Source organism: Bombina bombina, chromosome 3, assembly GCF_027579735.1.
Source record: "Bombina bombina isolate aBomBom1 chromosome 3, aBomBom1.pri, whole genome shotgun sequence".
NCBI classification, from domain to species: Eukaryota; Metazoa; Chordata; class Amphibia; order Anura; family Bombinatoridae; genus Bombina; species Bombina bombina.
The window spans coordinates 30,947,444-30,974,305 of NC_069501.1; the positions used below are offsets into that span (position 1 = coordinate 30,947,444).

The 26,862-nt window shown below is 42.1% G+C and overlaps 1 protein-coding gene across 2 annotated transcripts in view; it reads right to left on the reverse strand.

The window, feature by feature from the left end:
* Positions 1-26,862, reverse strand: part of GDAP2 (ganglioside induced differentiation associated protein 2) — a 292,812-nt gene that overhangs the window by 193,470 nt on the left and 72,480 nt on the right. For both annotated transcript variants that reach the window (XM_053705768.1, XM_053705769.1), the window contains exons 3-6: positions 18,314-18,453; positions 14,996-15,149; positions 10,304-10,392; positions 9,777-9,853 (exon numbers count right to left, since the gene is read on the reverse strand). In XM_053705768.1, coding sequence (XP_053561743.1) covers positions 9,777-9,853; positions 10,304-10,392; positions 14,996-15,149; positions 18,314-18,453 — 460 coding nt within the window. The remainder of the gene's footprint in view (positions 1-9,776; positions 9,854-10,303; positions 10,393-14,995; positions 15,150-18,313; positions 18,454-26,862) is intronic.

A 26,862-nucleotide genomic window follows, 5' to 3' on the forward strand; every position in this document is an offset into this window, starting at 1 on the left:
AATTCAAACTCCAAGGAGGAGAAATTGACTTAATGACAGGTTTTATACGAACCAAAGCTTGTACAAAACAATGAATATCAGGAAGTATAGCAATCTTTCTGTGAAAAAGAACAGAAAGAGCGGAGATTTGTCCTTTCAAAGAACTTGCGGACAAACCCTTATCTAAACCATCCTGAAGAAACTGTAAAATTCTCGGTATTCTAAAAGAATGCCAAGAAAAATGATGAGAAAGACACCAAGAAATATAAGTCTTCCAGACTCTATAATATATCTCTCGAGATACAGATTTACGAGCCTGTAACATAGTATTAATCACGGAGTCAGAGAAACCTCTTCGACCAAGAATCAAGCGTTCAATCTCCATACCTTTAAATTTAAGGATTTCAGATCCGGATGGAAAAAAGGACCTTGCGACAGAAGGTCTGGTCTTAACGGAAGAGTCCATGGTTGGCAAGATGCCATCTGGACAAGATCCGCATACCAAAACCTGTGAGGCCATGCCGGAGCTATTAGCAGAACAAACGAGCATTCCCTCAGAATCTTGGAGATTACTCTTGGAAGAAGAACTAGAGGCGGAAAGATATAGGCAGGATGATACTTCCAAGGAAGTGATAATGCATCCACTGCCTCCGCCTGAGGATCCCGGGATCTGGACAGATACCTGGGAAGTTTCTTGTTTAGATGAGAGGCCATCAGATCTATCTCTGGGAGCCCCCACATTTGAACAATCTGAAGAAATACCTCTGGGTGAAGAGACCATTCGCCCGGATGCAACGTTTGGCGACTGAGATAATCCGCTTCCCAATTGTCTACACCTGGGATATGAACCGCAGAGATTAGACAGGAGCTGGATTCCGCCCAAACCAAAATTCGAGATACTTCTTTCATAGCCAGAGGACTGTGAGTCCCTCCTTGATGATTGATGTATGCCACAGTTGTGACATTGTCTGTCTGAAAACAAATGAACGATTCTCTCTTCAGAAGAGGCCAAAACTGAAGAGCTCTGAAAATTGCACGGAGTTCCAAAATATTGATCGGTAATCTCACCTCCTGAGATTCCCAAACTCCTTGTGCCGTCAGAGATCCCCACACAGCTCCCCAACCTGTGAGACTTGCATCTGTTGAAATTACAGTCCAGGTCGGAAGAACAAAAGAAGCCCCCTGAATTAAACGATGGTGATCTGTTCACCACGTTAGAGAGTGTCGAACAATCGGTTTTAAAGATATTAATTGATATATCTTCGTGTAATCCCTGCACCATTGGTTCAGCATACAGAGCTGAAGAGGTCGCATGTGAAAACGAGCAAAGGGGATCGCGTCCGATGCAGCAGTCATAAGACCTAGAATTTCCATGCATAAGGCTACCGAAGGGAATGATTGAGACTGAAGGTTTCGACAAGCTGTAATCAATTTTAGACGTCTCTTGTCTGTTAAAGACAGAGTCATGGACACTGAATCTATCTGGAAACCCAGAAAGGTTACCCTTGTTTGAGGAATCAAAGAACTTTTTGGTAAATTGATCCTCCAACCATGATCTTGAAGAAACAACACAAGTCGATTCGTATGAGATTCTGCTAAATGTAAAGACTGAGCAAGTACCAAGATATCGTCCAAATAAGGAAATACCACAATACCCTGTTCTCTGATTACAGACAGAAGGGCACCGAGAATCTTTGTGAAAATTCTTGGAGCTGTAGCAAGGCCAAACGGTAGAGCCACAAATTGGTAATGCTTGTCTAGAAAAGAGAATCTCAGGAACTGATAATGATCTGGATGAATCGGAATATGCAGATATGCATCCTGTAAATCTATTGTGGACATATAATTCCCTTGCTGAACAAAAGGCAATATAGTCCTTACAGTTACCATCTTGAACGTTGGTATCCTTACATAACGATTCAATAATTTTAGATCCAGAACTGGTCTGAAGGAATTCTCCTTCTTTGGTACAATGAAGAGATTTGAATAAAACCCCATCCCCTGTTCCGGAACTGGAACTGGCATAATTACTCCAGCCAACTCTAGATCTGAAACACAATTCAGAAATGCTTGAGCTTTCACTGGATATACTGGGACACGGGAAAGAAAAAATCTCTTTGCAGGAGGTCTCATCTTGAAACCAATTCTGTACCCTTCTGAAACAATGTTCTGAATCCAAAGATTGTGAACAGAATTGATCCAAATTTCTTTGAAAAAACGTAACCTGCCCCCTACCAGCTGAACTGGAATGAGGGCCGTACCTTCATGTGAACTTAGAAGCAGGCTTTGCCTTTCTAGCAGGCTTGGATTTATTCCAGACTGGAGATGGTTTACAAACTGAAACTGCTCCTGAGGACGAAGGATCAGGCTTTTGTTCTTTGTTGAAACGAAAGGAACGAAAACGATTGTTAGCCCTGTTTTTACCATAAGATTTTTTATCCTGTGGTAAAAAAGTTCCTTTCCCACCAGTAACAGTTGAAATAATAGAATCCAACTGAGAACCAAATAATTTGTTTCCCTGGAAAGAAATGGAAAGTAGAGTTGATTTAGAAGCCATATCAGCATTCCAAGTCTTAAGCCATAAAGCTCTTCTGGCTAAGATAGCCAGAGACATAAACCTAACATCAACTCTAATAATATCAAAAATGGCATCACAGATAAAATTATTAGCATGCTGGAGAAGAATAATAATATCATGAGAATCACGATTTGTTACTTGTTGCGCTAGAGTTTCCAACCAAAAAGTTGAAGCTGCAGCAACATCAGCCAATGATATAGCAGGTCTAAGAAGATTACCTGAACACAGATAAGCTTTTCTTAGAAAAGATTCAATTTTTCTATCTAAAGGATCCTTAAACGAGGTACCATCTGACGTAGGAATGGTAGTACGTTTAGCAAGGGTAGAAATAGCCCCATCAACTTTAGGGATTTTGTCCCAAAATTCTAACCTGTCAGGCGGAACAGGATATAATTGCTTAAAACGTTTAGAAGGAGTAAATGAATTACCCAATTTATCCCATTCTTTGGAAATAACTGCAGAAATAGCATTAGGAACAGGAAAAACTTCTGGAATAACCGCAGGAGCTTTAAAAACCTTATCCAAACGTATAGAATTAGTATCAAGAGGACTAGAATCCTCTATTTCTAAAGCAATTAGTACTTCTTTAAGTAAAGAGCGAATAAATTCCATCTTAAATAAATATGAAGATTTATCAGCATCAATCTCTGAGATAGAATCCTCTGAACCAGAAGAGTCCAAAGAATCAGAATGATGGTGTTCATTTAAAAATTCATCTGTAGAGAGAGAAGATTTAAAAGACTTTTTACGTTTACTAGAAGGAGAAATAACAGACAAAGCCTTCTTATGGATTCAGAAACAAAATCTCTTATGTTATCAGGAACATTCTGCACCTTAGATGTTGAGGGAACTGCAACAGGCAATGGTACATTACTAAAGGAAATATTATCTGCTTTAACAAGTTTGTCATGACAATTATTACAAACAACAGCTGGAGGAATAGCTACCAAAAGTTTACAGCAGATACACTTAGCTTTGGTAGATCCAGCAGGCAGTGATTTTCCTGTAGTATCTTCTGGCTCAGATGCAACGTGAGACATCTTGCAATATGTAAGAGAAAAAACAACATATAAAGCAAAATAGATCAAATTCCTTATAAGACAGTTTCAGGAATGGGAAAGAATGCCAAATATCAAGCTTCTAGCAACCAGAAGCAAATGAAAAATGAGACTGAAATAATGTGGAGACAAAAGCGACGCCCATATTTTTTAGCGCCAAATAAGACGCCCACATTATTTGGCGCCTAAATGCTTTTGGCGCCAAAAATGACGCCACATCCGGAACGCCGACATCTTTGGCGCAAAATAACGTCAAAAAATGACGCAACTTCCGGCGACACGTATGACGCCGGAAACGGAAAAGAATTTTTGCGCCAAAAAAGTCCGCGCCAAGAATGACGCAATAAAATGAAGCATTTTCAGCCCCCGCGAGCCTAACAGCCCACAGGGAAAAAAGTCAAATTTTTGAGGTAAGAAAAATATGATAATTCAATGCATAATCCCAAATATGAAACTGACTGTCTGAAAATAAGGAAAGTTGAACATTCTGAGTCAAGGCAAATAAATGTTTGAATACATATATTTAGAACTTTATAAATAAAGTGCCCAACCATAGCTTAGAGTGTCACAGAAAATAAGACTTACTTACCCCAGGACACTCATCTACATGTTTGTAGAAAGCCAAACCAGTACTGAAACGAGAATCAGTAGAGGTAATGGTAAATATAAGAGTATATCGTCGATCTGAAAAGGGAGGTAAGAGATGAATCTCTACGACCGATAACAGAGAACCTATGAAATAGACCCCGTAGAAGGAGATCATTGCATTCAAATAGGCAATACTCTCTTCACATCCCTCTGACATTCACTGCACGCTGAGAGGAAAACCGGGCTCCAACTTGCTGCGGAGCGCATATCAACGTAGAATCTAGCACAAACTTACTTCACCACCTCCCTTGGAGGCAAAGTTTGTAAAACTGATTTGTGGGTGTGGTGAGGGGTGTATTTATAGGCATTTTGGGAAACTTTGCCCCTCCTGGTAGGAATGTATATCCCATACGTCACTAGCTCATGGACTCTTGTTAATTACATTAAAGAAAATGTGTTGTCTGTGCGGATCTTCTGGGTTTAAAGGGTAAAGCTTTGGGTTTAAAAGATAAAAAGGAAATTTATGCTTACCTGATAAATGTATTTCTTTTACGATATGATGAGTCCACGGATTTCATCCTTACTTGTGGGATATCGCCTCCTGGTCAGCAGGAGGAGGCAAAGAGCACCACAGCAGAGCTGTATATATAGCTCCTCCCTTCACTCCCACTCCAGTCATTTGACCGAAGTTAGGAAGAGAAAGGAAAAGCTAAAGTGCAGAGACGACTGAAGTTTAATAAAAGAAAAAAACTGTCTTAAAAATTGACAGGGCGGGCCGTGGACTCGTCATATCGTAAAAGAAATAAATTTATCAGGTAAGCATAAATTTCCTTTTCTTTTACAAGATATGACGAGTCCACGGATTTCATCCTTACTTGTGGGATACAATACCAAAGCTATAGGACACGGATGAAAGGGAGGGACAAGACAGGAACCTAAATGGAAGGCACCACTGCTTGAAGAACCTTTCTCCCAAAAACAGCCTCAGACGAGGCAAAAGTATCAAATTTGTAAAATTTGTAAAAAGTGTGAAGAGACGACCAAGTTGCAGCCTTGCAAATCTGTTCAACAGAAGCATCATGTTTAAATGCCCATGAGGAAGCCACAGCCCTAGTGGAATGAGCCGTAATTCTTTCAGGGGGCTGCTGTCCAGCAGTCTCATATGCCAAACGGACTATACTCTTCAGCCAGAGAGAAAGCGAGGTAGCCGTAGCTTTCTGACCCCTACGTTTCCCAGCAAAAACAACAAATAATGAAGATGTTTGACGAAAATTCTTAGTCACAGTCGTGATGTTGTCCGACTGAAATCCGAATGAAATCGGATGAATCTTGCCGAAGCCAACTGAGGCCAAGCCTGAAGCGCATTGAATATTGCTCTCAACTCCAGAATATTGATCGGAAGTAGAGACTCTGACCGATTCCACACACCCTGAGCCTTCAGGGAATCCCAGACTGCGCCCCGTCCTAGTAGACTGGCGTCCGTTGTCACTATCACCCATGAGGGTCTGCGGAAGCACGTCCCTTGGGACAGATGATCCGGCGACAACCACCAAAGAAGAGAGTCCCTTGTCTCCTGATCCAGATCTATATGAGGAGACAAATTTGCATAATCTCCATTCCACTGTCTGAGCATGCTCAGTTGTAGAGGTCTGAGATGAAAACGAGCAAACGGAATGATGTCCATTGCCGCCACCATCAATCCAATTACCTCCATGCACTGAGCCACTGATGGCCGAGGATTGGACTGAAGGGATCGGCATGTATTTAGAATTTTTAATCTTCTGACCTCCGTCAAGAAGATTTTCATGGATATAGAATCTATTAGAGTTCCCAGGAAAGGAAACCTTGTCTGTGGAATTAGTGAACTCTTTTCTAGGTTCACCTTCCACCCGTGAGTCCTTAGAAAGGAAAGAACAATGTCGGTATGAGACTTTGTCAGTTGATAAGACGACGCCTGGATCAGAATATCGTCCAGATAAGGCGCCACTGAAATGCCCCATGGTCTGAGGACCGCCAGCAGAGATCCTAGAACCTTCATGAAGATACTTGGTGCCGTGGCCAACCCGAAAGGAAGGGCAACAAACTGAAAATGTTTGTCCAGAAAGGCAAACCTCAGGAACTGGTGATGATCTCTGTGGATAGGAATATGAAGATATGCATCCTTTAAGTCCACGGTAGTCATATATTGACCCTCCTGGATCAATGGAAGAATTGTCCGAATAGTTTCCATCTTGAAGGATGGAACTCTGAGGAACTTGTTTAGACTCTTGAGATCTAAAATGGGTCGAAACGTTCCCTCTTTTTTGGGAACCACAAAAAGGTTTGAGTAAAACCCCTGCCCCTGTTCCTGTATCGGAACGGGACAAATTACTTCCATAGTGGAGAGGTCTTTTACACAATGTAAGAACACCTCTTTTTTTATCTGGTCTACAGACAATCGTGAAAGAAGAAACCTTCCCCTTGGGAAGTAATTTTTTAACTCCAACTGTTACCCTTGAAACACGATTTCTAGTGTCCAGGGATCCTGAACGTCTCTTATCCAAGCCTGGACAAAGAGAGAAAGTCTGCCCCCTACTAGATCCGGTTCCAGATCGGGGGCTGCCCCTTCATGCTGTCTTGGGAGCAGCAGCGGGCTTCTTGGATTGTTTACCCTTGTTATAAAGCCTGGTTGGGTCTCCAGGTGGACTTGGCTTGAGGATAATTCCCTTCCTGTTTAGCGGAAGAGGAAGGGGTAACTCCCTTGAAATTACAAAAGGAACAAAAATTACTCTGTCGTCCCCTCTGCTTAGATGTCTTATCTTGAGGGAGTAGGTGACCCTTACCTCCCGTAATGTCAGAAATAATCTCTCTTTCAAATCAGGCCCGAACAGGGTCTTTCCCTTGAAAGGGATAGCTAATAGCTTAGTCTTTGAGGACATGTCCGCAGACCAAGATTTTAACCATAAAGTTCTACGAGCCAAGATGGAAAATCCTGAATTCTTAGCCGCCAACTTGGTGATCTGAAAGGCGGCATCCGTGATAAAAGAATTAGCCAGTTTAAGGGCCTTAATCCTGTCCTGGATCTCCTCCACAGAGGTCTCAGTCCTGAGAGACTGCTCTAGGGCATCAAACCAAAATGCAGCTGCAGTCGTTACTGTTACAATGCAGGCCGTTGGTTGCAATAGAAACCCTTGATGAACATATAGTTTCTTGAGAAGACCCTCCAACTTCTTATCCATGGGATCTTTGAAAGCACAACTGCCCTCAATAGGGATAGTCTTACGCTTAGCCAAGGTAGAGATAGCTCCCTCCACCTTAGGGACCATCTGCCAAGAGTCTCGAACGGTGTCAGCTATAGGGTACATCTTTTTAAAAATAGAAGGGGAGAACGGTATACCCGGTCTATCCCATTCCCTGGCAATAATTTCCGAAATTCTCTTAGGAACCGGAAAAACGTCAGAATAAGAAGGGACTTCCAGATATCTGTCCATCTTACTCAATTTCTCTGGCGGGACTACAATAGAATCACAGTCGTCCAGAGTTACCAGTACCTCACGTAATAACATACGGAGGTGATCGAGCTTGAATCTGAAGGACATTAGGTCCAAATCTGTCTGGGGTAAAGCACTTCCTGAATCAGACAGCTCCCCCTCAGACAAGGCCTCCACACCCCCCACTTCAGAACCCTGGGAGGGTACATCGAAGATTGTCATCAAGGCATCAGAAGTCACAGGGACCATATGGGCCTCTTTCCTACTATGCTTGCCCTGCAGCACTGGCAACTTAGATAAAACCTCTGTAAGAGTGGATTACATAACTGCAGCCATATCCTGCAGAGTAAATGAGGTAGACGCCGTTGAAGAACACGGTGTCGCATGAGCGGGCGTTAAAGGCTGTGACGCTTGGGGAGAAAGTTGGGACCTACCCTGAAGCTCATTAGATTGAGAGCCCTCCTTAGACATTTTTATTAAAGAAAATCTGCTCTTTACACTGTAAGGCCCTCTCTGTACATGAGGGGCAAAGCGTAACAGGGGGTTCCACAATGGCATCTAAACACATAAGAGAAGTACTTTGTTCTAGATCCTCCATAATAACAGAAGTACAAGAAAAAATCTGCTAGCTTGGTCGAGTGGTACAAAATATATATCTATATATCGATATGCTTAAAAAAAAAGATGTGCACTATTTCTTTAACATAACTGATTACCTGGTTTCACCTAAACATAAAATATTAGCAAGCAATGTTCCTAGCAAGTGATCTTCCTTGCCACTGTCACCTCAGAAAAAATCAATAAACTATCAGACACCTACCTGCCTCCACTGATCGAGATTGTCTTCCCTGAACCAACTCGCCTAAGACCGCTTGTACAAGAGCAGAACAAGCGTACTTAGGAGCCGTAATGGCAGCCGGAACACGATCCCCCGGATGTCTCTCTAGCAACAATTGCGCGAAATCGCGCCAATACCAAGCCCCGCCCTTCGTGGATATCAGAACCCGGGAAAAAACAAGCTACACGCCCATACAGGCCAAAACCCCGGAGTCTAGTAGTGTCAGCTCCGGAACTCTCCCAGCGTCAGCCTTTCCCTTAGTGAACTCTTTTCTATCAGTATATTAAAAGAGAATAGCCCGAGTATACAAGACCTGATAGTATAACATCCCAGCGCTTCAAGGTTACAGTAGCCATGCTAGAGTGTCTGGATAATATAAGTTCTATGAAGGTTCCCATTCTTTTCTTATACTAATGAGGATCGGCATATAGCGACAGGAAGCCTTAATAGCCCCTGACAGAAAATAAAAGCACAGTCAGTTCTGAGCTATGTCAAAAAAAAAAAAAAAAAAAAAGACTGCACTTACCTTCATGCTGAGGAACAGCATGAGAAATTTCATAGTGTCAAGAGGTCCACTCTTCCTCCTGAGGTCCTGTGAAGATAGAAGGGCCTTAGTTAAAGCTTCTCTAAGACCAACACAGAATAGCAGCATGAGTATGGGAGGCACAGAGGGGTTAAAAACACCCCCAGTTCCCATAGCCATAAGGTTATAAATCCAGAGGCTGCTCTGTAGTAAAATAGTACACTTTGGCACCATTTAAAAAATAAAAAACTCTTGATTGAAGAATCTAAACTAACACCTCACTTTACCTCTTCCTATCACTAACACAGGCAAAGAGAATGACTGGAGTGGGAGGGAAGGGAGGAGCTATATATATATAGCTCTGCTGTGGTGCTCTTTGCCTCCTCCTGCTGACCAGGAGGCAATATCCCACAAGTAAGGATGAAATCTGTGGACTCGTCATATCTTGTAATAGAAAAGTGATTTTAACCAATAAAAGAGCAGCCTTAGAGTGGGGCATGATGGGAGTGATGGCATTGAAATGCAGGCTTATGATTATTTGTACCAATTCAACCTCTCAAACTCTGTGGTGCCAAATAACTTGTAAGTCATACTTCCCTGTGTGCAAGGTATAACATAATACAGAATTTCAGATCACACGCAGTCTAGTTTTAAGTAATGTTTCTATTTATCAAAATGATCAAGAGTATTATCATTGAGTATCAATATCAGGTTTAAAATACAAACACAATATGAATTGTACCTCTTCCTGCTCTCTAACAGCAAACACAACCTTCTCCAGCGCTGCCCCATGGGTCTCCAGGAACCGACGTACTGTGCCTAAAAGAAAGGGGCAGATTTAACCAGACAACAACTCAGAAGAACCAGGTGACAGGGCCCTGATCTGTAGCCAGCTATAGTGAGGTGAGTGATGACAGGGGAGCTGCTCTGCCGAGAGGCAATAACTGGCACACAGTGTGTAGTGAGAATGAACAGAGACACATTTGTGTAAGTGAGAACGGTAACTAAATTAGCAGGTCGGGGGTTATCCTAGGCCCAAGTCTGTTATGACCTCAGATGAGGTGCTTGGGATGGAGAGCACCTGGTATGCGGATCAGAGAAATGTTGTTGTATAGCAGAGGTGTAACTAGTATATTCATGTCCTGCGGGGGACACACCAAACCACCATCATGCCTTCAGTAGTGCACCAGACCATGCTAACGCTCATCTCTAACAATATAGCATGTTGTTTGGGTATATTAACATGGCTATCGGCAATGATGGACTTACGCAGTGCTATGTGAGTGGCGTCCTCTAAAGGGTAACATCTCTTCTGGGTGCTGATGACGCACAAGCCTACAGATGACATGGCTTGCTCCCTACAGAAAGAAATGACAAGTCACAAACACAGCAAGGCAACAGTCACCAGTTTACTGATTTGTATTATCAAAGGCGTCAAACGATTCAATTCCTATTGTAGTTCACATCCATCTGATTATAGACTTTATAAGAATATTGTACACAAAAGGCACATTTATTTTTATGATTACAGAGGTAAATGCGATACATGAGTTTCCTGTAAATCACACCATAAAACCTCAGGGGATATCACATTTCTTTGGAACTCAGAAGCTTTATTTAAAAGGTCCGTTACCAGCAAGTTCTCATTTCCATTACCGGCATATATTACCTCTTTACCACTCCCCTCTTACATCCTGTCTCACTCGTATCTATTGTAACAACAACAAATGGAACAGCAACAACTGAATTGGTGCCTGTGAGGACAGGGGGACTGCCACAACCCCCAACAGGTAAAGCAGAAAAAAGCAAATGTCCACAGCACCTGATATCTTCAACAATCTTTAATAAAGACTAAAATACAGCAACGTTTGGGGGGTATTTCCCTTAATCATGCATGATTAAGGGGAATACGACCGAAACATTGCTGTATTTTAGTCTTTATTGAAGATGGTTGAAGATATCAGGTGCTGTGGACATTTGCTTTATTCTGTCTTACCTATCGTGCTATACCACAGGTAAGTCTGTATCGCCAACAGGCCCACCCTAATCCAACAAGACCAACACTGTAGCCTCTCGTATCCCTCTGAAGTAAAATAATTTGGATGTGCCGTGTCTCTGTATCACATCACATTGTTAGAATAATATATTTAGTAAGTAGGAAACTACCTTTAGACATAAGACCAAACATTATTTTTAGAAAAAAACATTTAGTTTGCAGAAATGCCCTAACATTTTATTTTATTGCATTCATGGTAAAACATAACATGCAAGTAATTATTTCCTAAATAAGTCACACACACATTTTATTCTCCCGTATTTAGCATTAATTCACTTTCCCAAAACACCAACATGTAGAATGTTTACCTATTCATTAAAATTAACAAATATCAGAAGATAAGATGTAATATTTTTGTCACTTTGCACCATCTTGCAATTAATGCAGAAAATGATAGGGCTAAAATATCTAACTATATAAATATTAGGTGCATTTAAAATGACACAAAAATCTGATTTCCCAGAGGAGCTGACTCATTTTGACAACATATGCACCTACCCCGTCTAAACTCACTCAGTGCAGCAGAAAGTATTATGGAAAAAGTCGGTTCTACCATTTACTTTGGTTCCTAAAACGGTTTCATTACTTTAGGAAAACACAAATCTATGAACCCTAAGATAAACACCACAAAAAGAAGCTGTTACTACCAGGTGACCATTATTCCTATGACAATCACTTGATAGCTATCAGGACATAAAACCACTATTTAAATTGTGGGACCTCAGTCTTTTAAATATGGGGCCTTATGATATATGTCTGTGTTGAGGGGGTAATAAAGACCTCTTAAAAATTGCCAGAACCCTTAAAATAAAACCAATGCTGAGAGGTGTTTGTCATTGCTATGACAATTAAATAAAAGCTGAAAGGACACAGGACCACTTGCTGCTTTCAATTAAGGGGTTTCTAGTAGGCCTATCTATTGTGGGGGGCAACATAAGGGATTTTACAGGCCGGAGGACACCTAGTATACAGGTGATCACCACTGGTAAGCTCCTCTTACATGTGAAGGTTCATGGGTACACTGTTTCTAGGGGGTAGAGGCTCATTTTTTTTTAAAAAAAAGAAGGGAATTTGCACTTGTAGTAACCCCCCTGCTCAACCACTAGAAATTACCTATTTTTTTAGTGGATCAATGAACACTAACTGTCACAGTGATCACCTGCGTGCTAGGAGGACAAGAGGCTCAGCCCTTTCAAATGAGGGGTCACTAGCACAAACAGGGGGAGAAAGGGTAAATAGCACTTTAAGTGCAGCTACAGGTAATCTCCATTTTTATGGCAATCAACTGCATCTTACAGGGACACCCCTCATATGAAATGGCAGACTCTTCTCTTTTAAATGAGGGAAACTTATGTTCATGTAAGTGGCCTCGGGGCTAAGATATGTGCTTTTAAAGCCACCCTCCCAGCCACAGATGCTCTTCCTGTAACTCGCTGCATAAGCAAGGGGTTCCCTCCCCCTGTGACATCACCACACCCCCATATACTGATGTCATTGGGCGTTCGGCTCTCAGCATGTTATCAGGAAGGTAAATGCGGTCTACTTCCCAACCTGCTGCACGTGGGGTCCCCAGGATCCAGAAAGAAATGCGAACCCCCACACTACAGAAAAATATGGGCTGGTTAAGGGGAGGGAGACCCTACACTCCATTCAGATCATCACAAATTATCCAAATGCACATTCCTAAAAAATAATATAAATTTTTAGTTTTTAAAAAAAATCATAGTTTATTACTAGCAGACTGGCTGCCAGTAACAAACACGTCAGTGGAAAGTGGGAGGGGGGAGGAAATCAGAGAGGTGTGAGGGTGAGGAGGGACCCCTACACTACAGAAATAAATAAATGCATTAAAAAAATAATAATAAGAATGTCTGCCAGTACTGAAGATTGTTGTGACTAGTGGGGGGGGGGAGAGATCTGTGAGTTATCAGGTAGGATAGGGGATGGGGGGTAGTCTCTACACTGCAGCAACAATTAACCTTACAAAAATAACTGATTAACCCCTTCACTGCTGGGAATTTCAGAATTGTTGTGTAAAAAATGCAATTAGCGGCTTCTAATTACCAAAAAGCAATGTGTGTCAGCTATTTCTGAACAAAGAAGATTCCAGAGACGCTTTTACAACCATTTGTCTCATGACTGCAGTAGTTGTGTGTAAATAATTTCAGTGAGAAACCCAAAGCTTGTGAAAAAGTTAAAGATCTTTATTTATATGATTGTTTTTGGCGGCCAAATAGTGACATGAATTATACCAAATAAGGCCAAGAACAATAACTTTGGTTGTCTACATTAAAAATATATATAGTTTTCATAGGTAAATTAAAAGAAAAAAGGCTCAGTTTCTGTTTAAATGGAGCAAAAAATTCTAGAAATTCTCTGGTATGTTGGGCAGGTTTTTCTTTGACATTCCCAGAAGAGAAGGGGTTAAACTACATAAGGATTTTAAAGGGACAGTCTACTTGAAAATTATTACTGTTTAAAAAGATAGATCATCCATTTATTACCCATTCCCCAGTTTTGAATAATCAACACGGTTATATTAATATACTTTTTACCTCTGTGATTACCTTTTATTTATAGGGATAAGAAAGACAAAATTAAACTTGCATGATTCCGACAGAGCACATAATTTTAAGACACTTTTAAATTAATTTCTATTTTCAAATGTGGTTTGTTCTCTTGCTATCCTTGTTGAAAAAGAATACGCACATATCCTACACTAGTGGGAGCAGCTGGTAATTGGTGCCTGCGCACATTTGTCTTTTGTGATTGGCTAACATCTAGCTGCCAGTAGTACAATGCTGTTCCTTCAGCAAAGGATAACAAGAGAACGAAGCAAATTTGCTCGTATAAATTGGAAAGTTGTTTAAAATTGTATGTTCTATCTATAAAAGAAAATGTTGGGGTTTCCTGTCCCATCCCTTTAAGCCTCTGCAGACTCCCCCCTTATCTCAGTGCTATTTTCAAACTTGCATTTCAGCCAATTAGTGTTGGTTCATGCATATCTTCACACATGAACGAGCACTGTCTAGCTGTAAAAAGTTAATAAAATGCACTGAGATAAGAGGAGGCCTGCAAGGGTTTAGAAACAGGAAGATATTTAGAGGTTATAAAGTATATCAATATAACAGTGTTGGTTGTGCGAAGCTGGAGAACAACAAAAAAACAAGTAGACTGTGCCTTTAACTATTACTGATTTTTGTATATTTGTGATCATTGTTTAATACAGTTTATGTGCTCCCAATTGTATGTATGTAACTATTTAGGATCAGATTGGGAGACCTTTTGGGTAGCGTGTGTGATTACATTGTGATTATCCTCTGCACTCTGGGCTGTCATTAGCATTTTACGGGTTAAAAAGGAAATAAAGTTGTTTTCTTTCCTCTTGTCTATTTGAATTTTGAGATAAGCAGATGATTAACTCTGGTGATCATGACTCAGTGGGACTCATCACATGTGCAGCAGCCAGAGTAATCACTGGTTACAGTGCGCTTCTGTGTCTCACTCTGCATTGTTACAAAAGGGCTGTTTGCACACGTTTATACAAAGCAAAAGTTAAGGAATTAAACACATAGTTAAAATCAGCAATGCACTACTGGGAGCTAGCTGAACACATAAGGTGAGCCAATAGCAAGAGGCATATATGTGCAGCTACCAATCAGCAGTTAGCGGTCAGTAGTTTACTGCTTTCCTAAGCCTTTTAAGGCATGTTTTTAAAAAAAGGATACTAAGAGAACAAAGTACATTTGTAAACTGAAGAGTCTGTAAAAATGACGTGCTTGATCTGAGCCTTTCATACCCCCTTAGCACTATGCCCTGTAGGTTTCCTGTCTTGTGCAGCTTTCCTAGCACTTAGTATACAGCAGATTCATATAGCCAGTGCCGGATAGGAACAAGCTCATTACTTAGCCAGCTGAAGGACGTTGCGGTAGCAGCTGTACAGCGAGCTCTCGGCTGCCGTGCGGTACTTGCTCTTGTACTTGGGGCCTACGGTGTGGATGATGTAGCGAGCAGCCAGGTTGAATCCCTTGGTGAGTTTTGCCTCCCCTGTTCTGCACCCTGCAAGGTAAAGCAGACGGCTTACTGGCGGCACATGATGCGCCTTATACACACACAGCGTAGCAGCTCTATATTCTATTTCTTTTAACTGCACATTTTCATTTTCTTTGCATGTCTCTTTAAGGAACAATAAACACCTCTGGCTTTTGTGTGAAGATTTTGCTTGTTCCGCACTCCCCAGCAATGCCAGAAAGCAAAGAAATGTCATCCAAATGATTGAAATTTTCAATAGCAAGGGTTGATTTGCAGCATTTTGAAGAAAACCTAGTTTACAGAATTTACTTTGTGGCCTCTAGGGCAGGGGTTGACAAATCTGTTTAAAATTTAGTAGACAGTAAGAATATTTAGAAGCTAGACCGTGGTATTTGTATAAAGATTTATAGAGCATAACCCAAAGTTAGGAGCCAGGGGTACAATTTTAGGAGCCAGTGGCTCCTAGGCTTTTGAGTTTGTCTAGCCCTGCTCTAGGGAGAGTTACATGCTTGCAAACTACATGCGTGCTACATGCACACTACATACACACTACATATGTGTTACATGCTTGCAAACTACATGCGTGCTACATGCACACTACATATGTGTTACATGCTTGCAAACTAAATGTGTGCTACATACACACTACATGCACACTACATGTGTTACATGCTTGCAAACTAAATGCGTGCTACATGCACACTACATATGTGTTACATGCTTGCAAACTAAATGCGTGCTACATGCACACTACATATGTGTTACATGCTTGCAAACTAAATGTGTGCTACATGCACACTACATACACACTACATGTGTGTTACATGCTTGCAAACTAAATGTGTGCTACATGCACACTACATACACACTACATGTGTGTTACATGCTTGCAAACTAAATGTGTGCTACATGCACACTACATACACACTACATATGTGTTACATGCTTGCAAACTAAATGCGTGCTACATGCACACTACATATGTGTTACATGCTTGCAAACTAAATGCGTGCTACATGCACACTACATATGTGTTACATGCTTTCAAACTAAATGTGTGCTACATGCACAATACATACACACTACATATGTGTTACATGCTTGCAAACTAAATGCGTGCTACATGCACACTACATATGTGTTACATGCTTGCAACCTAGATGTGTGCTACATGCACACTACATATGTGTTACATGCTTGCAAATTAAATGTGTGCTACATGCACACTACATACACACTACATATGTGTTACATGCTTGCAAAGTAAATGCATAATACATGCACACTACATGTTACATGCTTGCAAACTAAATGTGTGCTACATGCACACTACATACGCACTACATATGTGTTACATGCTTACAAACTAAATGCATGCTACATGCACACTACATATGTGTTACATGCTAGCAAACTAAATGCATGTTACATGCACACTACATGTGTGTTACATGCTTGCAAATTAAATGTGTGCTACATGCACACTACATATGTGTTACATGCATGCAAACTAAATGTGTGCTACATGCACACTACATATGTGTTACATGCATGCAAACTAAATGCGTGCTACATGCACACTACATATCTGTTACATGCTTGAAAACTAAATGTGTGCTACATGCACACTACATACACACTACATATGTGTTACCTGCTTGCAAACTAAATGTGTGCTACATGCACACTACATACACACTACATATGTGTTACATGCTTGCAAACTAAATGCATGCTACATGCACACTACATATGTGTTACATGCATGCAAACTAAATGTGTGCTACATGCACACTACATATGTGTTACATGCTTGCAAACTAAATGCGTGCTACATGCACACTACATATCTGTTACATGCTTGAAAACTAAATGCATGCTACATGCACACTACATATGTGTTACATGCATGCAAACTAAATGTGTGCTACATGCACACTACATATGTGTTACATGCTTGCAAACTAAATGTGTGCTACATGCACACTACATATGTGTTACATGCTTGCAAACTAAATGTGTGCTACATGCACACTACATATGTGTTACATGCTTGCAAACTAAATGTGTGCTACATGCACACTACATACACACTACATATGTGTTACATGCTTGCAAACTAAATGCGTGCTACATGCACACTACATATCTGTTACATGCTTGAAAACTAAATGCATGCTACATGAACACTAGATGTGTGTTACATCCTTGCAAACTAAATGCATGCTACATGCACACTACATGTGTGTTACATGCTTGCAAACTAAATGTGTGCTACATGCACACTACATACGCACTACATATGTGTTACATGCTTACAAACTAAATGCATGCTACATGCACACTACATATGTGTTACATGCATGCAAACTAAATGTGTGCTACATGCACACTACATACACACTACATATGTGTTACATGCTTACAAACTAAATATGTGTTACATGCTTGCAAACTAAATGCATGCCACATGCACACTACATGTGTGTTACATGCATGCAAACTAAATGTGTGCTACATGCACACTACATACACACTACATATGTGTTACATGCTTGCAAACTAAATGCATACTACATGCATAATACATGTTACATGCTTGCAAACTAAATGTGTGCTACATGCACACTACATACTCACTACATATGTGTTACATGCTTGCAAACTAAATGCATGCTACATGTACACTACATATGTGTTACATGCTTGCAAACTAAATGCATGCTACATGTACACTACATATGTGTTACATGCTTGAAAACTAAATGCGTGCTACATGCACACTAACTAAATGTGTGCTACATTCACACTACATATGTGTTACATGCTTGCAAACTACATGCATGCTACATGCACACTACATATGTATTACATGCTTGCAAACTAAATGTGTGCTATATGCACACTACATATGTATTACATGCTTGCAAACTAAATGTGTGCTATATGCACACTACATATGTATTACATGCTTGCAAACTAAATGTGTGCTACATGTACACTACATATGTGTTACATGCTTGCAAACTAACTGCGCGCTACATACACACTACATATGTGTTACATGCTTGCAAACTAACTGCGCGCTATATACACACTACATATGTGTTACATGCTTGCAAACTAAATGCGTGCAAATTAGATACTCACACACTACATGCATGCTACATTGCTCATATAATCACACTAACCTTTCAGCTTCTGCATGGCCTCCTGCAGTTCAGGCCCAGAGAACCTGTAGATACTGTCTGACACCGGGTTCTTGTCTGTGAGCGTCTCATTGCTGCTATTTACAACGGCTGTGCAGTTCAGCAGTGCCACATCACCGCACCTAGAACAAGACGGTAAGAACTGTAATGAAGACAAAAACTGGTCTTGTAACGTTCCATAACACATTGTTATACCTCCTGAAAGACAGATTTACCCCAGATGTAGCCCATTTCTGTGCTAATGGTGATGTCACCTGGTCCTGCACAGAACTGTACACAGCCTGCACATAGCATTTCTCTATATTATGCTCCTTTTCAGGACCAATCTCTTTAGCTGCTATAGCATTGCCTCAATACATATGTTGTCATTAAAGATTTACAATGACAAGCTCTATTCCAGTCCAATAGAATATACAGGTAGCCCTCAGTTTACACCCGGGGTTAGGTTCCAGAAGGAATGGTTGTAAATCGAAACCGTTGTAAATTGAAACCCAGTTTATAATGTAAGTCAACGGGAAGTGAGGGAGTTAGGTTCCAGGCCCCTCTCAAAATTATCATAAATAACACCTAATACATTATTTTTAAAGCTTTGAAATTAAGACTTTAAATGCTAAACAGCATCATAAACCTAATAAAATAATCACACAACACAGACTTCACTTGCATTTTTCTGTAAACAGTTCATTCTATGCATTCCAATCTGGACTGATTTATAGACAGGAAGATCTTGATCCTTTGAAATCTGCTTGATAGCTCAGCTCTGGTTAACTGATTAATTTAAACTTGCTTGTCTTTACTGCAAAACAAGCGGAAAGCTCCACCTACTGGCTATTTTAATCAATGCACTGCTTCTCAATGCTTTTTCAATAGCAGTCACATGACTGGAAAAAAAGGTTGTTATTTTGAAACGGTGCAAATTGAACCGTTGTAAACCAAGGGCCACCTGTACTTGAATGCTTGATTGTTGAGTTTTCAAATTCAAGGCTATTCACACTACAACAAGAATGTCAGGTAATTTGCTTATAGACCCCCTTCCAATGGTATTCCAAATACAAAAATGCAGCTAATTTGTATACAAACCCCGCCCCACCTGTATTCCAACAAACGAGTAAAATATTTTTCATATAGGTCCTTCCCCAGCGGCGCTCAGCCATTAGGAAATACTTTTCTAATGACTTTTCATATAGTTTTTGGATTTATCTAATTTAGCAGCCTTAACCACATTGGGCTGTTTCGGACTGAATATCTTGGCTGTTGATACAGCTTGTTAGTATTCACCTTTTTTGTGTTCACAATGTAATAAATGATATTACTCAAGTCACACTTCTTAAACTATGGAACGTCTATAATACTAAATAACTGGAATTCAAATGTTTTAAAAATGGTAATTATAATATTTTCAATTAAATTAATAACAAAATTGATAATCATTCATACCAGACAACCATATTAGGCTTGCATGTCAGTGTGAAAAAGACCCCTCAAAACCTCTTGGCAAAAGTTATTTTTTATTTGTTTTCATGCGTTTACCCAATCCAGGTGTAAAAAAATATGATGTAAAAGTTTTAACTCTTTGATGATAGGTTTAATTTGTCTACATTGGAACAACGATTTCAATGATGGGATTGGGTCAGGGGGCGTCCCTGTGACGCTAGGCATGCCCTCCAGACGGCGATCACATAACGGAAGCGCCGTTGGCTTTAGGACAGCCAACGGTTATGACGTTATATTTCGTCCTAACGGCACTAAAGTCCAGTGTAATTATGACGGAATAGAATGGCATAACGGAGTTAAAAGGTTAACAACTTTGCTTGTAATGGTTTACAATACCATAAAGACAACAACTACCCAAACTGTGTTCACACTAATGCACCCCTATACGAAAATCACTTTGTGTTTTAGAAATGTATTTTAAAATTCAAATTGGCAACTGCAGATGCAGCAAATATGTAGAAATGTTGTCATGCAACAGAATTGATAAAGAAAAAACACATCAGATCAGAAACGATACTACATCAGAAGATTATACAAGAAACAGGAAGTGAAATTATGTGTTACAGTTTACATAGGATGGCACAATGAGTATGGCTACTCTCTGGCACACTAGGCTACTTTTTACTTGGCAAATGAGATCATGGCACACATTACCATAACAGAGAGTGACAGCACTACTCAAAAGATTTATAAATATTATAATTCATCAACGTATCATAGGGTGCATGGGACAGGTATCGCCATCATACCCACACACTAAATAATACAAACCAATACTATATAAGAATATCACATTTATTACATAACATGATCAAAAAAGTGCAAAATATACCCAAAGCTCTACTCATTCATACCACACACTTTTAGCCACCAATCAGCAAGCGCTACCCAGATGCTAAACCAAAAATGGGTCGGCTCCTAAGCTTAGATTCCTGTTCTTCAAATAAATATACCAAGAGAACGAAAAAAAAATGATAATAGTAGTAAACTAGAAAGTTTCTTAAAATTGCTGCTCTATCCCCAGAATGTGCAGCAGAACTCAATAGGTCTGGAATCTGCATCACACAGATGACAAGCTGAAGACAGACATCGTTTTCTATGCAATATGTGTGTACTGGGCTCTAAAGAAAAACATTTTACATAAATATACTCACAAAGTGACCTGAAATGCCACAGTGGCTGCTGACATGCTTTGTACTGCCAAGAAATCAGCAGGGCTACAGGGCTGGGTGTACAGAGAGCGGGAATGCATGAGTGGGCTTGGGTAGATAAGGGTTTAGAAGCTGTCTGAGGACTGAGCTGACAAACCACTGACTGTAAAAGTCTATTTAAAGGGATAAAGGTCTCCCAAAGCACACTGGCAATGAAGATGTTAAAATAGATCACAAAAACTTAGGGGACACTGAACCTTTAACTCTTGAGACAGCTCACTCAGTAGCACATCTGGCATTACTTGCCTTAAATGCAAAAGAAGCTCATGGCCACCGATTGTTCTAGGGATACGTACTCTAGTGTCTTCTGTTGAAGTAGCTCTGTTTGACACGGCTTTAGTGTCCTCATGTGGTGGAGAGCTCAGCTTGTGGTACAAGGCTTTAGTGTCCTCATGTGGGGGAGAACTCAGCATGTGCTACAAGGCTTTAGTGTACTCATGTGGTGGAGAGCTCAGCGTGTGCTACACGGCTTTAGTGTACTCATGTGGTGGAGAGCTCAACTTGTGCTACAAGGCTTTAGTGTCCTCATGTGGTGAGAACTCAGCTTGTGCTACAAGGCTTTAGTGTCCTCATGTGGTGGGGAGCTCAGCTTGTGCTACAAGGCTTTAGTGTCCTCATGTGGTGGAGAGCTCAGCTTGTGCTACAAGGCTTTAGTGTCCTCATGTGGTGAAGAACTCAGCTTGTGCTACAAGGCTTTAGTGTACTCATGTGGTGGAAAGCTCAGCTTGTGCTACAAGGCTTTAGTGTCCTCATGTGGTGGAGAGCTCAGCTTGTGCTACAAGGCTTTAGTGTCCTCATGTGGTGGAGAGCTCAGCTTGTGCTACAAGCCTTTAGTGTCCTCATGTGGTGGAGAGCTCAGCTTGTGCTACAAGGCTTTAGTGTCCTCATGTGGTGGAGAGCTCAGCTTGTGCTACAAGGCTTTAGTGTACTCATGTGGTGGAGAGCTCAGCTTGTGCTACAAGGCTTTAGTGTACTCATGTGGTGGAGAGCTCAGCTTGTGCTACACGGCTTTAGTGTACTCATGTGGGGGAGAGCTCAGCTTGTGCTACAAGGCTTAAGTGTCCTCATGTGGTGGAGAGCTCAGCTGGTGCTACAAGGCTTAAGTGTCCTCATGTGGTGGAGAGCTCAGCTGGTGCTACAAGGCTTTAGTGTCCTCATGTGGTGGAGAGCTCAGCTTGTGCTACAAGGCTTTAGTGTACTCATGTGGTGGAGAGCTCAGCTTGTGCTACACGGCTTTAGTGTACTCATGTGGTGGAGAGCTCAGCTTGTGATACACGGCTTTAGTGTCCTCATGTGGTGGAGAGCTCAGCTTGTGCTACAAGGCTTTAGTGTCCTCATGTGGTGGAGAGCTCAGCTTGTGCTACATGGCTTTAGTGTCCTCATGTGGTGGAGAGCTCAGCTTGTGCTACAAGGCTTTAGTGTACTCATGTGGTGGAGAGCTCAGCTTGTGCTACACGGCTTTAGTGTCCTCATGTGGTGGAGAGCTCAGCTTGTGCTACAAGGCTTAAGTGTCCTCATGTGGTGGAGAGCTCAGCTTGTGCTACAAGGCTTAAGTGTCCTCATGTGGTGGAGAGCTCAGCTTGTGTTACAAGGCTTAAGTGTCCTCATGTGGTGGAGAGCTCATCTTGTGCTTCAAGGCTTTAGTGTCCTCATGTGGTGGAGAGCTCAGCTTGTGCTACAAGGCTTTAGTGTACTCATGTGGTGGGGAGCTCAGCTTGTGCTACAAGGGTTTTAGTATCATGTGGTGGAGAGCTCAGCTTGTGCTATAAGGCTTTAGTGTCCTCATGTGGTGGAGAGCTCAGCGTGTGCTACAAGGCTTTAGTGTACTCATGTGGGGGAGAGCTCAGCTTGTGCTACAAGTGTTACGGTACCAACAGTGTACCAAGGGTTAATACCAGATGAACAATGTCCTGCATAGGGAATCAGCAATTCACAACCCAGCCAGTTTCAGGTTTAAAACAGAATGACATTTATTAAAGGCTAGATGCCTAGTATTTATACAGGTTTGACCCCAGATGGGGGGGTTGAAAGACTCTTGTACATTTAGATAAAAAGGGGAAGACGCCCTTTTATGAAACAGTAGAATTACATTACTTAAATACTTTACTTAGGCAGATAACAACTTAAACACATTTGGCTTGTCTTATCACCTAGCGTCTGCTCTCTGAGGGTGATTAAACAATGGCCTGTTTATTACTTAAATGTAATTATAGCACACAATAGCTGAGGCCAGAAAACCTGTCTTTAGAAATTAGTTTCTTAGCTAAACACAATTAACTCCTTCAGTCCTGACAGAAGGGTCTGTCACATATCTCCCCCCTTGTGGAACACTCCGGCAGACCCGGCTTGACCCTTTGGCGGGTCAACCTGGGGATGACCGGACTAGGAGGTGGTAGGCATGTCAGTTTGCCAGGACAATCCATCTGTATTCCCGTTATGAGAGAGAATTCCTGTCCATACAAAGAAGGGTTCAACTTCCTCAGTGCCCAGACTAGGGTTAAACAGTCCTTCAAAATCCCATCAGCTTCTTTACGAGTTTTCTGTACCTGCTCTTTATAGGTATCCACAATCCCTTCATACTGACATAGGGTGCCCTTGAGTTGCTGCACCTCACTATGAGCCAGCGTCAGCTTCTCCTCAAGTGTCGCTAAGTTTGTCTTTAATGTTTCATGTCCCACTCTCAAGCTGGTGTTTTCTGCAGTCTGTCGGTGCAGCTTGTCTAGCAGAGATTCACGTTCTAAACGTGCTTTTTCCTCTGCGCTCCTCTTCTCCTTCATCAGCGCATTGTAACGGGACTTCCACGTATCAATAGCGGATAGAGATTTACTGAGCTCAGCGTCCTGGGGCTTAGCAGCAGGGGGGTCAGTCTCTGCTGCACGGATCTGAGCACGGGTAGTCACAGGGTTAACATCAGCGGGACCCATGGCAGCATAGGCAGAAACAAGGGGAGCCAAGTCATTTCCAAGAAGAACATCAGCAGGTAAGTCCTTCTTGACCCCCACATTCACAGGTCTAGCGCCCACTCCCCAATCCAAATGTACCCTGGCAACAGGTAGGCTGAACACATCGCCCCCTGCTACCCTCACAGCCACAGTGTCTCCAGTGTACTGTTTCTCAGACACCAAGTTCTTTTGAAGCAAGGTCATGGTAGCACCAGTATCCCGTAGACCACTGACCTTCTTCCCATTCACTTTAACCAGTTGCCGGTTATTCCGGTGGGCAGCTTGCACAAGGTCTGCCTCATGTAGGATGCTCCAGCATTCTTGAGCCTCTACGTAGCGGGCCGCAGGCTGAGGGTTACGTGTGATTCCGCCGGCAGGTCTTCTCCAGGACTGTGCTTGGTTCGCTGCATTTAGGGGACACTCTGGTCTTTTGTGCCCTAGTTGCTTACATCCAAAGCATCGAATCGGTTGTGAGTAGCCCCGCGAATTGAACCGGGCTCTCTGAGGGCAGTTCATGGCCAGATGCCGTGTGGTATAGCGGTGCGCCGGGGGTTGGTAACTGGCAGCTGCTGGGGTGACTGGGGGTCTGTACTCCACTCTAGCAGGGGCTTAGTGGTAGCAGTGTCCAGTTTGCGGGCATCCGTATACTCATCTGCCAAGCGAGCCGCTTCATGCAGGGTGGAGGGTTTACGGTCCCGAACCCACTCTCGAACTCCTGCGGGTAACTTGTCGAAGCAATGTTCCAACAGGAATAGCTGCAGCACCTCTTCCCCAGATACGGCTTGGCACCCCGCTATCCAGTGAGCTGCTGTGCGGTGCACCTTACATGCCCACTCAAGGTAGGAATCTCCAGCTAATTTAACAGTGTCTCTGAACCGCCTCCGGTATGCCTCCGGTGTAACCGCATACCTGGAGAGCAGAGCCTCTTTTACAGTATTATAATCCCCGACTTCCTCATCTGGAATGGCCCGAAAAGCCTCACTGGCCCGGCCGGATAATTTTCCGGATAATATCGTGACCCAGTTCTCTGCGGGTACCTTGTGTAGTGCACATTGCCTCTCAAAATCCGCAAGGTACCCATCAATCTCTCCTTCTGTTTCCAGGAAATTTTTAAAAGCTGCAAAATTTACCTTTCTCTTTTCCACTTGGTTTGCTGCAGCGCCGCTTTGGCGAAGTAGGTTGGCCTCCACAGCTGCTATGACCCGGTCGATAATTTCCGCAGATGGGTTGGGGCCATAATATGCCAGTCTTATTTTAACCGCCCGATCAAAGCTTGCTTCTTCAGGGGTTCTGTCTGCTATGCTGGGCCCATTGGTTCCTTCTGTTCCTGGTACTCTTTCCATCTTAGTCAGTATTGTAATAATCCCCCTCTTCCTGAGGTTACTGGCTTGTGTAGTTGCTCTTCTGGGCGATAAGGTTCATTCCGTCGCTTGCCACCAATGTTACGGTACCAACAGTGTACCAAGGGTTAATACCAGATGAACAATGTCCTGCATAGGGAATCAGCAATTCACAACCCAGCCAGTTTCAGGTTTAAAACAGAATGACATTTATTAAAGGCTAGATGCCTAGTATTTATACAGGTTTGACCCCAGATGGGGGGGTTGAAAGACTCTTGTACATTTAGATAAAAAGGGGAAGACGCCCTTTTATGAAACAGTAGAATTACATTACTTAAATACTTTACTTAGGCAGATAACAACTTAAACACATTTGGCTTGTCTTATCACCTAGCGTCTGCTCTCTGAGGGTGATTAAACAATGGCCTGTTTATTACTTAAATGTAATTATAGCACACAATAGCTGAGGCCAGAAAACCTGTCTTTAGAAATTAGTTTCTTAGCTAAACACAATTAACTCCTTCAGTCCTGACAGAAGGGTCTGTCACAACAAGGCTTTAGTATCATGTGGTGGAGAGCTCAGCTTGTGCTACAAGGCTTTAGTGTACTCATGTGGTGGGGAGCTCAGCTTGTGCTACAAGGCTTTAGTGTACTCATGTGGTGGAGAGCTCAGCTTGTGCTACAAGGCTTTAGTGTACTCATGTGCTGGAGAGCTCAGCTTATGCTACAAGGCTTTAGTGTACTCATGTGGTGGAGAGCTCAGCTTGTGCTACTCGGCTTTAGTGTCCTCATGTGGTGGAGAGATCAGCTTGTGCTACAAGGCTTTAGTGTACCCATGTGGGGGAGAGCTCAGCTTGTGCTACAAGGCTTTAGTGTACTCATGTGGTGGAGAGCTAAGCTTGTGCTTGATGGCTTTAGTGTACTCATGTGGTCGAGAGATCAGCTTGTGCTACAAGGCTTTAGTGTCCTCATGTGGTGGAGAGCTCAGCTTGTGCTACAAGGCTTTAGTGTCCTCATGTGGTGGAGAGATCAGCTTGTGCTACAAGGCTTTAGTGTCCTCATGTGGTGGAGAGCTCAGCTTGTGCTACAAGGCTTTAGTGTCCTCATGTGGTGGAGAGCTCAGCTTGTGCTACAAGGCTTTAGTGTCCTCATGTGGTGAAGAACTCAGCTTGTGCTACAAGGCTTTAGTGTACTCATGTGGGGGAGAGATCAGCTTGTGCTACAAGGCTTTAGTGTCCTCATGTGGTGGAGAGCTCAGCGTGTGCTACAAGGCTTTAGTGTACTCATGTGCTGGAGAGCTCAGCTTGTGCTACAAGGCTTTAGTGTACTCATGTGCTGGAGAGCTCAGCTTGTGCTACAAGGCTTTAGTGTACTCATGTGCTGGAGAGCTCAGCTTGTGCTACAAGGCTTTAGTGTACTCATGTGCTGGAGAGCTCAGCTTGTGCTACAAGGCTTTAGTGTCCTAATGTGGTGAAGAGCTCAGCTTGTGCTACAAGGCTTTAGTGTACTCATGTGGTGAGAGCTAAGCTTATGCTACAAGGCTT